This window comes from Vicia villosa, unplaced genomic scaffold, assembly GCF_029867415.1.
Source record: "Vicia villosa cultivar HV-30 ecotype Madison, WI unplaced genomic scaffold, Vvil1.0 ctg.001470F_1_1_1, whole genome shotgun sequence".
In the NCBI taxonomy this organism is placed as follows: Eukaryota; Viridiplantae; Streptophyta; class Magnoliopsida; order Fabales; family Fabaceae; genus Vicia; species Vicia villosa.
This window is the reverse complement of record NW_026705628.1, coordinates 42903-60332: the sequence shown is the minus strand read 5'-3', so window position 1 is coordinate 60332 and position 17430 is coordinate 42903. Positions and strand designations below refer to the sequence as shown.

Below are 17430 nucleotides of genomic sequence, written 5' to 3'. Positions count from 1 at the left end.
CCGTCTAGACCAAGAAAGTAACTTTCCAGTTTATCTTTCCAGTATTCAAAGTTTTCACCATCAAATACCGGCGGTCTAGTGTAACCATTGTTACCGTTGTATTGCTCAGCAGAGCCAGATGTAGATGCAGGTGTAGACTTTTCACTTTCATCAACCATCTTTTACTGAAGCGTTTTTCTCTTCCTGAATCTTTTCTAAACACGGTTAAGTGCTTGCACCTTAGAACCGGCGCTCTGATGCCAATTGAAGGATAGAAAAACACTTAGAAAGGGGGGGTTTGAATAAGTGTGGCTTTAAAAACTTGACAGATAAAAATAAATTGCACAGTTATTTTTATCCTGGTTCGTTGTTAACTAAACTACTCCAGTCCACCCCCGCAGAGATGATTTACCTCAACTGAGGATTTAATCCACTAATCGCACGGATTACAATGGTTCTCCACTTAGTCAGCAACTAAGTCTTCCAGAGTCTTCTGATCACACACTGATCACTCCAGGAACAACTGCTTAGATACCCTCTAAGACTTTTCTAGAGTATACTGATCCACACGATCACTCTAGTTACAACCTGCTTAGATAACCTCTAAGACTTCCTAGAGTATTCTGATCCACACGATCACTCTAGTTCCTTACAACTTAATGTAATCAATTCTAAGAGTATTACAATTGCTTCTTAAAAGCTATAATCACAAACTGTGATATTTCTCTTAACGTTTAAGCTTAATCTCACTAAAATATTACAACAGCAATGTAGTGAGCTTTGATGAAGATGAAGATTCTGAGTTTTGAGTAGAACAGAGTTTCAGCAAGTTAATATGAGTTGTTTTGGTGCAGAATCGTTAACCTTGCTTCTCATCAGAACTTCATATTTATAGGCGTTGGAGAAGATGACCGTTGAGTGCATTTAATGCTTTGCGTGTTCCGTACAGCATCGCATTTAATGTTATACGCTTTTGTCAACTACCTCGAGCCTTGTTCACGCTGTGTCTACTGACGTAGCCTTTAGTAGCTTTTAACGTTCCTTTTGTCAGTCAGCGTATCTTGCCACTTGTACTTCCTTCTGATCTGATGTTTGTGAATACAACGTTTGAATATCATCAGAGTCAAACAGCTTGGTGCAAAGCATCTTCTGATCTTCTGACCTTGAAGTGCTTCTGAGCGTGATACCATCAGAACTTCAGTGCTTCTGTTCTCTTGTTCTTCTGATGCTTCCATAGACCCATGTTCTGATTCTGCTTCGACCATCTTCTGATGTCTTGCCAGACCATGTTCTGATGTTGCATGCTGAACCCTTTGAGACAAAGCTTCTGAGCGCTGAATTATGCGTACTCTTTATATATATTTCCTGAAAAGGAAATTGCATTGGATTAGAGTACCATATTATCTTAAGCAAAATTCATATTATTGTTATCATCAAAACTAAGATAATTGATCAGAACAAATCTTGTTCTAACATATATATATATATATATATATATATATATATATATATATATATATACATATATATATATAGTGTTACGTTACTACGGTTAAACTTGTATGAACCAACCATGACGTGTGAGTTTCATTGCAAATTGAAATAAAAAATTGTAGAACTTCTAGTTTCTAGTATTTTTTTTTAATAAGTAGTTACACTTTTAAATTAAGGTATTTAAAGTATGAAGCCTAATGGGTGAATACTACATGCTGTAAATTAAACGATAGTTATAATACTACTTAAGTAAATAATGGAATAATATATTAAACCGAATGATCACGAAGTTTATTACGTACGAGTTCATTCTATATTAATCGTTCTAATTTAGTTCGTTTTGGATAAAGGTGCACGACCCGCTAACCAATTCCAAACAAAACATCAATTCTACGACTCTAGTAACTGTAAGGCCATCTCTCTATTTTTATATACTTCTCTCAAATAAAACTATATATGTATATACATATATCTGCTTTGTATCTTCTTACGTGTTTATTTTGAAGGTGACTAATTGTGAAGGTGAGTAAATGTAATATAAATATATTTGTGCAAAATTTTGATGCATGAGATAAGTGCTTATATATGGTAATGTTACCCATATGATTGAAAAGCATATATTAGGAATTGTATGCTCATACATTTCATAGTTACGTGGCTACCGGAGAGGAGTCACGAGGTGCACACCGGAGAGGTGACACGGGGTTGTGTGTCCAAGAGGAAACCACCTTATCCCGTAGTGGATCATTGAGTCTGATTGATGGGTAAATACCTATCACCTTAGTGGTGCTGAATCCTGAAGCGATACCACGACCCTTTGCGGAGGGATTGATATTTCGAAATCGTGTGCATCAACATATAGACATTGCATTAGGAATGAGTCTTAATTTTTCCATATGTATTATTATCTGTAATGTTTATATACATGTGTTAGAATGAGATCTCTAGCCATGTATAATGTATTCTCTGTTTCTGCTTGTTGCTCCGCTTTTGTATATTTGTTATTTTTGGATTGATGACCCTTTCAGTGGATTTTGTGGGCTATAAGCCAATAGATTATGACGCACCCAGGACACGAGGAGACACCGCCGTCGAGGGTGAATTACTTCACCTTCCCTGATGCATGGACTGACACGTCTTGGGGATTCGACCTGGCCCTAGGACGACTCATATTTACCAGGAACGTGTTGGAGACCACTACTATCATAGGACAGGATTCGAAGACCACTTACTCCCATAGGACTTTGAGCTTCCAGATTCCAGCTTCCTTGATCATATCTAGTTTTCTCTCAGGTGTGATTGATCGTTTCGGATTATTGACTCGTCCTTCAGCCCCACCTGGACCCTCATATGCCTCAATCGTGGGAGGGGAGCCATTCTTTCATGACACCTCTATGCCTCCCTTAGAATTACAGATGTCACTAGGGTTACCCTCGATGCACACACGTGACATTTTTCAAATAGGAGAGCTCCCTCATATCGACCTGACACGTGTGTCATCATTGGAGTCGGACGTAGGTGGAGTAGGGAATGACGTAGGTGGAGCAGGGGATGACGTAGGTGGAGCAGATGATGATCATGATTATGATCCCTCAGAGCACGATTATGATAGCGCATATGATGGCTCTGATCATACCCTGTTGAGCACTTTTAGGGGTTTGTGCGGAGCTGGAGAGTATTGCGGTTGTCATTAGATTTCATTCATGGTAGTTAGGGAGTAGATGATAGTAGTGTTTTCAGCATTAGATAACGGTTACTGTATACGTAATTCCACGTAGGAGAGCTGCCCCAGGGAAATTCCGAACCACGCATACAGTAACCATCATGTAATGCTGAAAATATTACTATCATCTACTCCCTAACTACCGTGATCAAAATCTAATGACAAACACGATACTCTCCAGCTCCGCACAAACCCCTACAAGCGCTCAACAGGGTATGATCAGAGCCATCATGTCTGCTATCATAATCGTGCTCTGAGGGATCGTTATCATCATCATCCTCTGCTCTAACAACGTCATCCCCTGATCCATCTACGTCATCCCCTACTCCACCTACGTCCGACTAAAATGATGGTACACGTGTCGGGTCGACATGAGGGAGCTCGCCTATTGGAAAAATGTCACGTGTGTACGTCGAGGGTAACCCTAGCGACATCTGTAAGTATAAGGGAGTCATAGAGGTGTCATGAAAGAATGGCCCCCTCCCATGACTGAGGTATAGGAGGGTCCAGGTGGGACTGAAGGAGGAGTAAATAATCTGAAACGGTCAATCAAACATGAGAGAAAACTAGATATGATCAAGGAAGTTGGAATCTGGAAGCTCAAAGTCCTACGAGAGTAGGTGGTCTTCGGATCCTGTCCTAGGACAGTAGTGGTCTCCAACATGTTCCCGGTAAATGTGAGTCGTCCTAGGGTCGGGTCGAACCCCCAGGACATGTCACTCCATGCATTAGGGAAGGTGAAGTCTGTCACCCTCGACGGCGGTGTCTCCTCGTGTCCTGGATGCGTCATAATCTATTGGCATATGGCCCACACAATCCACTGAAAGGGTCATCAATCCTAAAATAACAAATATACAAAAGCGGAGCAACAAGCATAAACAGAGAATACATTATACATGGCTAGATATCTTATTTTAACACATGTATATAAACATTTACAGATGATAATACATATAGCAAAATTAAGACTCATTCCTAATGCAATGTCTATATGTTGATGCATATGAATCAAGAATATCAATCCCTCCGCAAAGGGTCATGGTATCGCTTCAGGATTCAGCACCACTAAGATGATAGGTATCTATCCATCAATCAGACTCAATGATCCACTACGGGATAATGTTGTTCCCCCTTGGACACACACCCTGTGCCACCTCTCTGGTGTGCACCTCGTGACTCCTCTCCGGTAACCATGTAACCATGAAATGTATGAGCATACAATTCCCCATATATGCTTTTCAATCACTGCATCAAAATTTTGCACACATATATTTATATTACATTTACTCACCTTCACGATTAGTCACCTTCAAAATAAACACGTAAGAAGATACAGAGAAGATATATGTATATACATAAATATATTTTAATTTTTGAGAGAAGTATATAAAAATAGAGAGATGCCCTTAAAGTTACGAGAGTCGTAGAATTGATGTTTTGTTTGGAATTGGTTGGCGGGTCGTGCACCTTTAACCAAAACGAACTAAATTTGAACGACTAATATAGAATGAACTCGTATGTGGTAAACTTCTTGATCATTCGGTTTAATATTTTATTCCATTATTTACTTAAGTAGTATTATAACTATGGTTTAATTTACAGCATGTAGTATTCACCTATTAGGCTTCATACTTTAAATACCTTAATTTAAAAGTGTAACTGCTTATTAAAAAAACATACTAGAAACTAGAAGTTCTACAATTTTTTATTTCAATTTGCAATGAAACTCACACGTCATGGTTGGTTCATACATGTTTAACAGTAGTAATGTAACACTATATATATATATATATATATATATATATATATATATATATATATATATATATATATATATATATATATATATATATATATATGAGGAGGGATCAAATTACACCAATTAATTACACCAACTATTACACTCATTTACAACCTTTGATTTATTTAAAATAACACCTTAATATAATATTTCCTTTTCTTATAAGACCAATTATTCCATATATATATCTTCCCAATCAATACCATATATATTACCAAGATATTATTTTCTCTCACATCAATAATCAATGTCAAATATATTTACATGTAATATACTACCTAAGATTCTCATTAAAATTGGCAACACACTCACACACGTGAGTTTTTTCTTTTAATTTTTTTTTTAAAAATTCTCATTATTTTAAAAAAGATTTTCATCAAGATATTATTTCTTTTAAATTAAGAGATTCATATATATACATATCTATTTATATGTATTGTACATAATATTTTTTTTTATATATGAAATTATTTATCTAATCAATTATATATATTAACAAAATGTGGTACACACTCACACACGTGAGATTTCTCTTTTAATTTTTAAAAAAAGATTTTCATTAAGATATTAATTTTTTTAAATTAAAAGATTCATATATATACATATATTTTCATTTACATGTATTGTACAAAATATTTTCATCAAGATATTCTTTTAGATTTTTAAAAAATATCTCATTGTTTTTTTTTCTTCAATTTTATTTTAATTAAATTACATTCTATTAATTAAAATTAAAGAATAAAATTTACATAAAATTTTAATATATATATATATATAAATAATAAATACAAAATAATTTAATTGAAAATAAAGTATATATTTAAGAAATCATTCTAAAATTTTAAAACAAATAAAATGTCATAGTACTGATGAGATATCATTTTAAAATTCCTTGAAACTAGAAAATAAAATAATGTCTATAATAATAACTATAAATATCTTCGATCTCCATGTGCTAGCTTCCTTTTCTCCATCTTTCATGATAAGTATACACGAGTTATGTGATTTAGTCCTTGCATGAAGACCTGTAAAATAAGATGAAGCATTATAACTATAATATCATGTTTGTAGTATTATAATTCTATAATATTTTATCAAACAAAATTATATACAAATACTTACAAAATGAACATGTCAAGTTGTTTTATTTTTGCAAGTTGATTGATAGTGACCATATTCTCCACAGTATTTGCATGCCCTTCTTTTAACCAGTGTCTTATCCATCGACAATTCTACACCACTTTTATATCTTTCTTGTACACGGGCACTGTCAGAATCTTTTCTCTTTCTACCTTTTGTTTGTGACACATTGGGGTCTTGGATAATAAAATTCGAAACATTATCATGTGTATCATCATCTTGTTGTTGCAAATCTATAGGAGCATCATTTACATTGGAGAATTTTAATCCCATTGTTTCCAAAGTATTACAAATACGCTCAAACTCTACCATAATAAACTCATACGCTTCTTTTGATTGTTTAGAAAATTTTGAAAATTTGCTAAATTGTTGATGCAAGTGTATGCTTCTCAAAGTATCCACCCCATCATCATGAGAATCCATAACACTAACCTCCATGTATCTATTAGCTTCTTTTGTCCAGCGATGCAATATATATTGATTGGGAATTTGAAGTATATTTTTAGTTTGAAAAATTGTCAAAATGTGTCTGCATAATATTCCCATAAATTCAAAAAGCTGACAAGTACAAGTAGCATCCTTTGATTCTAAATTTATATCAACGATGAATTTGTCTCGATCTTTAAAACAATTGGATATTTGATACCTATATTGTGAGCCATTTTTCTCAATCTTGTGCTTTGTAAATTGGCTAACAAGTGCAAGCTCATGTTGAAATTTTCCAAACATATTTCTTGTATAAATCGATGCCGCATGCTCCTCTATTTTCGATTTGATACTCAAAATGCGTGATTTATGTTTAGACTCAAAGTCCTCTCTCTTTTCAGCTTCATAACGATTATTAACTGCCTTTTCAAATTTTACCACAAATTCTTGTAGTGTTGTGGTTGAATTAACAAAAGAGTCAAAAAAAGAATTGATGCTCTCACTTCTTTGTGTAGTATTCATACCGGCAAAAAAAGTTTTTCTGTTATAAACGGGTATCCATGACTCTCGAATTTCAAACAACCGCTGAAGCCATTCATTTTCTTGTAAATTGTAGGTATCCATTATTTGCTGCCAATCAACTTCAAAATCATTTACAGTTGGTGATTCTCGAATGCATCTCTTTAGCTCATGCTTAAACTTTGATTTTTTGTGATATATATGTGCAAGCTTTTCTGGAAAATTCTTTCTTATGTGCCACAAACATAAACGATGACGGGTTTGTGGAAATACCTTAGTCACTGCAGCTCCAATAGCTAAGTCTTGATCAGTTATTATTGATATAGGTTTTTTTCCATTCATTGCTTCAAGCCAAGTTTCAAATAACCATGTAAAAGATATTTCTGATTCATCTTGTAATAATGCACAGCCAAATAAAATTGATTGGAGATGGTGGTTTACCCCAGTAAATGGGGCAAATGGCATACTATATTTGTTGGTTTTATAAGTAGTGTCAAAGGTAACAACGTCTCCAAAATGTTGATAAGCTAACCTTGATCTGGCATCAATCCAAATTTTTTTTACCATTCTAGCTTCATCGTCACACTGTATTGCATAGAAAAAATTAGAATTTTGAGCTTGCTTGTGCTTGCAATAATTAAAAACTGCTTGTGCATCTCCGATATCCAAATTATTCGTTCGAACATTTCTCATGTGATTCCAACAGTCTCTATTAGAAAAAGCTAAATCACTTTCCTTAAACATTGAAGCAACCTTTCCAGTAGGCAAACCTTCTTCACTAAACTTCTCAATAAGATTTTTTGCAGCACTATTCATATTTTTATGACACCTCAAATAAGATACACTTTTGGGACTAGCCATGGCATGATTGTGATTATTGTCGTATGATTTTACAGTCCACATGTGGCTATTATTTTCTTTTGATATAGTAAGTGATGCTTGACATCCCATGCGCATGGTTGAACATTTTTTCTTCACTTCCACGTTATTATCATTCGTACTTTTCACCGGTAGTTTACCCTCCCTAACACATACTAAAATGCAATAATTTGGCTTACTTGATCGAGTACGAATTCCAAATCCTTTTGCTTTAGAAAATAATCTGTAAAAGTCTGTAGCTTTTTCCAATGAATCAAATTCCATTCCTACATAAGGCTCAATATTCTCTTCTGCAACAATATTAATTTGTGGCTCTTCAGAAAGGTTAATATTTGATTCAAGTTCATCATCCAAAATAGTCTCTTCCATCCTGTAAAATATTCGAATAAAGTTTAAATATACATTTGATCTCTGAAAATATACAATTATTTTCATCTTAAATAAAAAAATACATATATTTGCAAAATAAAAACTGTACTACAACTATTTTCAATGTTCTAATAAGAACATAACCAAAAACAAAAACCAAAAAAGAATATAATAATATAAACAAACTATATATTTAAATGATCTAATAAGAACATAAAACTTATAACTAAAAGTAGTCAAAGACAATTAAAATAATAGAAAAAGAAAACTTACTTGATGAACTTGATGAATAGACTTGTGAAAAAGAAACAATAACAAGATATTTTGATAACAATTTTTTCTCGCGCGTCAAAATTGTATTAAGCAAGACTACGAAGTATCAGAATATTTTATTTCAGATACATACATATATATTATTTGGCGATACATTTATGGATATAAATATATATATGAAATTGATGACTCATGTGAGAAAAAAATATTTTGTTAATATATATAATTGATTAGATAAATTATTTCATATATAAAAAAAAATATTATGTACAATACATATAAATAGATATGTATATATATGAATCTCTTAATTTAAAAGAAATAATATCTTGATGAAAATCTTTTTAAAAATAATAAGAATTTTAAAAAAAAAATTAAAAGAAAAAACTCACGTGTGTGAGTGTGTTGCCAATTTTAATGAGAATCTTAGGTAGTATATTACATGTAAATATATTTGACATTGATTATTGATGTGAGAGAAAATAATATCTTGGTAATATATATGGTATTGATTGGGAAGATATATATATGGAATAATTGGTCTTATAAGAAAAGGAAATATTATATTAAGGTGTTATTTTAATAGCCATTGGATTTTAAATAAATCAAAGGTTGTAAATGAGTGTAATAGTTGGTGTAATTAATTGGTGTAATTTGATCCCTCCTCTATATATATATATATATATATATATATATATATATATATATATATATATATATATATATATATATATATATATATATATATATATATATATATATATATATATATATATATATATATATATATATATATATATATATATATATATATATATATATATATATATATATATATATATATATATATATATATATATATATATATATATAACCAACCTTAATAAACTTTTGCTAGAGATTAAATAAAACAAATCAATAATTTAATATAACTTTAAATTTAAAAGCTTTTTAATTATTTATAACTTTTCTAAAAAAATATTTTTATCAATTTTACTTCAGCCACTAAATCTTTATAAATATTTTTATCAAATTTATTTATTTATTAATTTAAGAAAAACTTACCCAAATGTATTTATTTCTATTTTATTTATAAAGTAACTCATTTAACTACAATTTAAATTTAATCACATCTACTTAAACAACAATGTTTTAAAGAACCTAAAGCATGAGTCATATATATATATATATATATATATATATATATATATATATATATATATATATATATATATATATATATATATATATATATATATATATATATATATATATATATATATATATATATATATATATATATATAAAAGTAATTAATTAAATTTTAGAAGAGTTTTTTTTCTAGAAATTTAACAAGGAAGACTCAAAGTTTTAGTCAGTATAACAACACTTATGTATTATATAATAGGCATTCTCTTAAGAGAGAGTAAGGATGTCTTACCTAAGGTTGAAGATGAAATAGAAATGCTTTTAATGAGTAGGCAAATATTGAGAGGAAGTGGAGAGTGAATGAGCTATAATGATAACTATTTTTTTTATTGTATGCAATACTATACATACCACTACTCTATTTATAGTAAGAGGTACATGTTGTTATGTTGTTTTCCTTGAGATATTTATATCCGAGCATTTCTACTTGCCAGCTAATCATCATGACAAATCACTTCTCATTAATACATGTTTTTTTTGTGTGGAAGAATTAGACTTTATTATTCCAAAATTGAAAGAGAGTACATACCGATCAAAGATCCAGCTAGCCCAGGAAACTGTTGTGAAAAACGATACCAATAACAAAGTATAATAGGAATTATGGAAGATGAGAAGAACACAAGAATTGGTTATAACTGCTATTCTTTTACTTTCTCTTAAAACAAGATTACAAGTTTACAAGAATAACAAATAACCTCTCTCACCCTAAATTAGGATTTGCAGCTTAGCAATGATGAGAGACTAGTATGCTATTTATAATAAAACCTAACATACTAACTAATGGGCTTTTTCCACAAGGCCCATTACACAAGCCAACTTAATAAACAAGCTAACTTAACAAATTAGGGTTTAAACACTAAAACCTAATTTAACATGCTAACAACCCTAGCATCTTCGACATCTTCATGTTTGACCCATCTTCGACTACAACATACACTCTTCGACACCAGCATGTGAGCAACCTTTGACTTCATGCTTAACCTTGTCGAACTGTTGAATCAAGAAGCTACCCTTCGACCATACTAAAGTTTGATCCAATATCTCACAAATCCCCACCTTGGACCTAACTCTACAACGTCAAGGAACAAACTAGCTTTCTTCATGCAGCTTTATCAACTGCATACAGTGGAAAAACTTGCAACTCGGCAATGTCTTGGTGATCATATCAACAGCATTGTCTTCAGTCGAAACCTTCAGCACTTGGACTTCTCCACGCTCGATTACTCCTCTGACGAAATGCAGCCTCACATCAATGTGCTTAGTTCGCTCATGATAGGCTGAATTCTTCGACAGGTGTATTGCACTTTGACTATCACATTTAACAGTGATACCTCGACCTTGAAGTTTCAGCTCCTTTGAAAAACCTTCTAGCCACAATGCTTCTTTCACAGCTTCTGTTAAGGCAATATACTCTGCTTCAGTGGTTGATAGAGTAACAACCTTCTAAAGTGTTGCTTTCCAACTAATTGTTGTGCCAAACATAGTGAAAACATATCCAGAAATAGATTTTCTGGAATCCATACAACCTGCATAATCAGCGTCGACATATCCTTCGATTACTGCTTTACTATCTTCACCTAAGGCTCCACCATAAATTAGGACTCTATTCAGAGACCCATTTATGTACCTTAAAATCCACTTCAATGCTTGCCAGTGAGCCTTTCCAGGATTTGCCATGTACCTGCTTACAAGACTTACTGCATATGTTATATCGGGTCTAGCACAGACCATATCATATAGCATATGGAATGCTATTCATATAGGCTCTTTCGACATTACTACTGGGACACTGATCAATACTCAGCTTGAATTGAGGGTTTGTTGGAGTCACAACTGGCTTCAAATTTGACATACCAAACTTTTCGAGAATCTTCCGTAGATATGCCTCTTGAGATAAGCATAACTTCGACTTCTTTCTATCTCTTCGAATGTCAATTCCAAGAATCCTGGAAGCAGCTCCCAGATCCTTCATATCGAACTCCTTATTGAGTTCAGCCTTCACCCTCGTCACATCTTTAACATTGTTGCTTGCTATGAGAATATCATCCACACAAAGCAACAAAATAACAAATGAATTACCAGGTCGAAATCTGAAGTAAACGCAGCGGTCGAACTAACTTCTAATGAAACTTATGCGTGCCATGAACTTGTCGAATCTCCTATTCCACTGTTAAGGAGATTGATTCAGCCCATACAAAGATCTCTTTAACTTGCACACACAATCTTCCTTCCCCTTTTCGACATACCCTTCAGGTTGCCTCATCAGGATCGTTTTATCTAGATCACCATACAAGAATGCAGTCTTCACATCCATCTGTTCCAGTTTAAGATCGAACTGTGCCACCATGGCAAGCAACATTCGAATGGACCTATGCTTCACAACAGGAGAAAACACACCATTGAAGTCGACACCTTCTTTCTGAGTGAAACCCCTTTTAACTAACCTTGCCTTGTATCTTTTCGACGTCACTCTTTCAATTCCTTCCTTAACTTTGAAAATCCATTTACAGCTGACTAACCTTGCCCCAGCAGGTTTCTTGATCAGTTCCCAAGTATGATTATCATGAAGAGATTTCATCTCATCATCCATGGCCTTCAGCCATTCAGTCTTATTTCAACTCCTCATAACTTCCTTGAAGTCTCTAGGTTCTTCGTCTAGAACCTCACTTGCAGAGATTAAGGCATAAGCTATAAAATCTGCATACCCAAGTCTCTGAGGTGCCTTGATGACTCTTCCCGAACTATCTCTCGACAATAGGTAGTCATCGTCAGTTTCCTCAACTTCCTCAGCATCTTCTGCTTCTTCTTCGACTTCATCAAGGATATGCAATTCAGCATCAACATGCTCCACCTCAACAGGAATCTCTACCTGTTCCAGCTCTTCGTCAGATGTTTCTGTACTTCGACCAACATCATCAGTTTTCTTAAAAGCCATTTCAGCTTCATTGAAAACTACATCTCGACTAGTGATACACCTCCTGTGACCTGGCTCTAGGCACCATAGCCTATAAGCTTTGGCTCCTTCAGGGTATCCCATGAACATGCATTTCAGAGCTCTAGGTTCGACCTTGTCTTGCCTAATGTGAGCATAGGCTACGCAGCCAAATACTCTAAGTTTGTCGAGATCTGGTGGATGTCCCGACCAAACTTCTTCAGGTGTCTTCATATCTAATGCTGTCGAAGGACATCTGTTTATCAGATATGTTGTTGTCGAAACAGCCTCAGCCTAGAACACCTTTTTTAACCCCGCACTAGTCAATATGCATCTGAATCTCTCCAAAATAGTTCAATTAAACCTTTCAGCCAAACCATTTTGCTGTGGAGTACCTGCAGTAGTTCTGTGCCTTGCAATACCAGAGGCAGCACAAAAACTGTCGAATGCCTCATTGCAAAATTCAAGGCCATTGTCGGTTCTCAACCTCTTGACCTTCCTGCCAGTCTGATTTTCAACCAGAGTCCTCCAACTTTTGAAATTCTCAAAAGTTTCATCCTTAGTCTTCTGGATGAATACCCATAATTTTCTGGAATAATCATCTACTATGGATAGAAAATACCTTGCTCTTGAATGTGACGGACACCTTGCAGGCCCCTAAAGATCAGCATGGATGTAATCAAGAGATCCATGTGTTCTTTGTTTTCCTTTATTGAACTTCACTCTGCAAGATTTTCCAAATACATAGGGTTCACAAAACTCCAACTTTTCGACTTTGTCTCCACCAAGCAAATTTTGTTTCCCTAATTCGACCAGACCCCTTTCACTGACATGGCCCAATCTCATGTGCCAGATTTTTGTCTTCGACAAAGGTTTCGTGGATACAACATTTGTCGAACCACTTACAACTTCAGCCTCAAGGGTATACAAGCCTTGTTTCTTCACGCCTCTCAAGACTTCATTCGACCCCTTCATGACTCTTAGGATACTTTTCTCTCCTTTGAAAACATATCCTTTCTTATCGAATTCACCAAGAGAAAGCAGATTTCTCTTCAAGTCAGGAACATACCTGACTTCAGTCATCAATCTTATTGACTCATCATGGAGCTTGAATCTCACAGATCCAACACTTGCAATCTTGCAAGCCTTGTTGTTTCCCAGCAATACTGGTCCACCATCTTGATCACATAATTCCTCAAACAAGTCTTTGTTTGGAGTCATGTGCTAAGTGCAACCTGAATCCATAATCCACTCCTTCTTAGAGTCACTGCTTGAAACCACAAGAACATCAGATGATTCGAAATCATCTTGAACAATGGCAGCGTTGCCATTATCCTTACCTCCATGATATTTCAGGCGTTCAGGACACACTTTTCTTGTGTGACCCTCCTTCTTACAATGATAGCATCGAATGCCAGATGCTTTGCCACTGTAAGACTTTGACTGGATTTTGCCCTCCTTCTTGTCGAACTTACCATCCTTTCGTAAGAGTTTTCCTTTAACGGTCAAACCTTCGCCAACAGTCGAAGGTTTATGCTCCTTTCGTTCGTTCAAGTCCTTAGAATACAGGGCTGATTGAACTTCTTCAAAGGTCAGGGACTCCCTTCCATACAGGTGAGTTTCTTTGAAGTGAGCATGTGATCGAAGCAAAGCGCACAATAGTAACAGTGCTTGATCTTCATCATCAATCTTTACATCGATATTTTCAAGATCAAGAATCAGCTTGTTGAACATATCCAACTGCTCAGCCAACACTTTGTCTTCAATCATCTTGAATGAATACAAAGCTTGCTTCAGGTAGAGTCGATTTACCAGCGATTTGGTCATATACAAACTTTCAAGTTTCACCCATAACCCTGATATCTTCGTCTCCTTTGATACCTGCCGGAGAACCTTATCACCAAGGCTCAAAAAAATTGCGCTGTGTGCTTTCTTGATCATATTCATCTTCTCCGCCGCCGTCAATTCTGCATTCATGGCCGCGTCTCCCTTCAACGCTTCCAAACAACCCTGCTGAACCAGTAGGGCTTTCATCTTCAAGCGCCATAGACCGAAATCATTCACTCCGGTGAAATTTTCAATCTCGTACTTTGTTGAAGGCATCTTCTCCATGCTCACCGCACCAATTTGTTGTGAAAAACGATACCAATAACAAAGTATAATAGGAATTATGGAAGATGAGAAGAACACAAGAATTGGTTATAACTGCTATTCTTTTACTTTCTCTTAAAACAAGATTACAAGTTTACAAGAATAACAAATAACCTCTCTCACCCTAAATTAGGATTTGCAGCTTAGCAATGATGAGAGACTAGTATGCTATTTATAATAAAACCTAACATACTAACTAATGGGCTTTTTCCACAAGGCCCATTACACAAGCCAACTTAATAAACAAGCTAACTTAACAGATTAGGGTTTAAACACTAAAACCTAATTTAACATGCTAACAACCCTAGTATCTTCGACATCTGTATGTTCGACCCATCTTCGACTACAACATGCACTCTTCGACACCAGCATGTGAGCAACCTTCGACTTCATGCTTAACCCTGTCAAACTGTCGAACCAAGAAGCTACTCTTCGACCATACTAGAGTTCGATCCAATATCTCACAGAAACCAAATTTAACAAGAAGAACAAGAAACTACTTAACCATGAGAGCTCCTATATGCTTTTTCAAAGCTTTACAAAACAAGCCCCTATATGTAATTTTCTCAATAATCCCATCAATAACTTGTTGGAGGTCACTATCCCTCCCAAAAGCAATGTAGTTCCTGTGGTTCCAAGTACCATAAACTGTCTCCACAATGGCTAATTTAAACAGTTTAGCTCTCCAACCCTTGCCTCTTCCCATCTTGATGCAGCCAATCCAAAACCGCATGCCAGATCTTACGAGTATCAATACAGTAAAAAAACAGATGGTTATAGGTTTCTTCTTGGTCACAGAAATTAAATTTGCTATCATTGAGGAAGCCAAATCTGCTGAGTCTACTTTTTGTGGCCAATTTTTTATGACAAAGAAGCCAAAAGATAAAATTGGCACATGGCCTAGCTGGATTGAAATTACAGAGAGGGCTCCACTGACAATCTTGGAGAATTATGAGCTGTTGATAGAAGGTACCACATTTAAATCTCTGTTTGTTCTCCATTGCACACCAAAGATTGTGGTAAGTTTGAACATACTGCCTCATATCCAGAATATTCTCATTAATACATGTTATGATGAATATTCTCACATATCTATAACACATCTATAGTTATCTCTTATATATAGATGTTGTGTTATCTGTGTAATTTCCGATGTTATGTGACACTGATAAAAATGCCCAAAATAATTTTTACCGATAATAAAACCCTTTTTCCGGTTATTCTATACTGCGTAAAAAAAAAGGTCGAGAAAATAAAAAATTATTATTTTTATTGTTCTTTTTATTAATCTAATAAAAATAATTTATATAATCAAACAGAGATTATTTCTAAATTTTAAGCGGGTAAAACTATCGTTTATTTGAGAGATCGGAAATTAATTTCAAAGAGAAACTATTTTTATTTTTAATTCTTTCATAAATAATTTTGTTATTCTATCACTAAAATTTTCTAATCAAACAAGTTTTTTTTTTAATTAAGGCGGTTAATTTTACCGAACATTAAAAAGATTGAAATCAAAATTTTTAGAAAACTTATATCTTGAATTACTAATAAAATAAAAATTCTAAGATTTTATTTGTATAAATATTATTTAACTATATATTTGATCAAAATATATTATAGAGGTGCGAATATACTATAATTTTAATATATTATATGGTTTAATTATTTTAGTTTATAAAAAAAAACATTATTTTGTATAAGGAAAACCATTAATTAATTTATTTATAAAAATAACTCCTTTTAAAAATTCATTTTCGCTGTTAAAAATCGGGGTGTTAAAAAAACCAAATTAGTCTTACATGTTACCATAGAATGTCGTTGTAGGTACACCACCATGTTTGGAGAAAAATTATTCGAGAAATGACTTGAGATGGTTGTCCTCAAATGGATATTATCTTCTTCTCAATCCTTTGGTTTTTAGGACAAAGACATCTAATACTCTAAATACTATAATACTATAATAATATTGTGTATCTCCATCTTATTTAAGTGAATACTATAATAATAACATAATTAAAATAAAACTATATTTCTCAATAAAAATATTATATTGATCTTTTATTCATTTTTATTTATGTGAACAAATATAAGAAACTTGAATGCGTAGGGAACTGGATAATCGCAATTTTAGTGTGAAAATTTAAGAAAATTTCTTTAGCCACCTCCCTATGGGGTCACCCCCAGCGAAAATTCCAAAATACCTCTGCTTCGGAAATGAACTTCCGAAGCGCTTTTTTTTAAAAAAAATTTTAACAATTCGGAAGTTCATCTCCGAAAACACCTCATGGGGGGTGTCTTCGGAGATGAACTTCTGAAAACACCTCATGGGTGAATTCGGAAGTTCATTTCCGAATTATGCAGAAACTGTGTTTTTTTTTTATGTTTTTTCTTAAACAGTCTCGCATTTTAATTAAACGCAAACGCCAAATAAAATAAGCGACGTATAAACAGAAAATACTAATGCGATAAATAAAATCCAAATAATATATACAAGCCGAACCAAATAGTAATAGTGTGCGCAATATACAATCC

General features: G+C 33.8%; 1 protein-coding gene across 1 annotated transcript; it reads right to left on the bottom strand.

Moving 5' to 3' along the window:
- Window positions 1–6131: 6131 nt before the first annotated feature.
- Window positions 6132–8330, bottom strand: LOC131635358 (protein FAR1-RELATED SEQUENCE 5-like). The gene has a single exon (XM_058905974.1). The coding sequence runs from the start codon at window positions 8328–8330 to the stop codon at window positions 6132–6134; it is 2199 nt and encodes a 732-aa protein (XP_058761957.1).
- Window positions 8331–17430: the final 9100 nt, after the last annotated feature.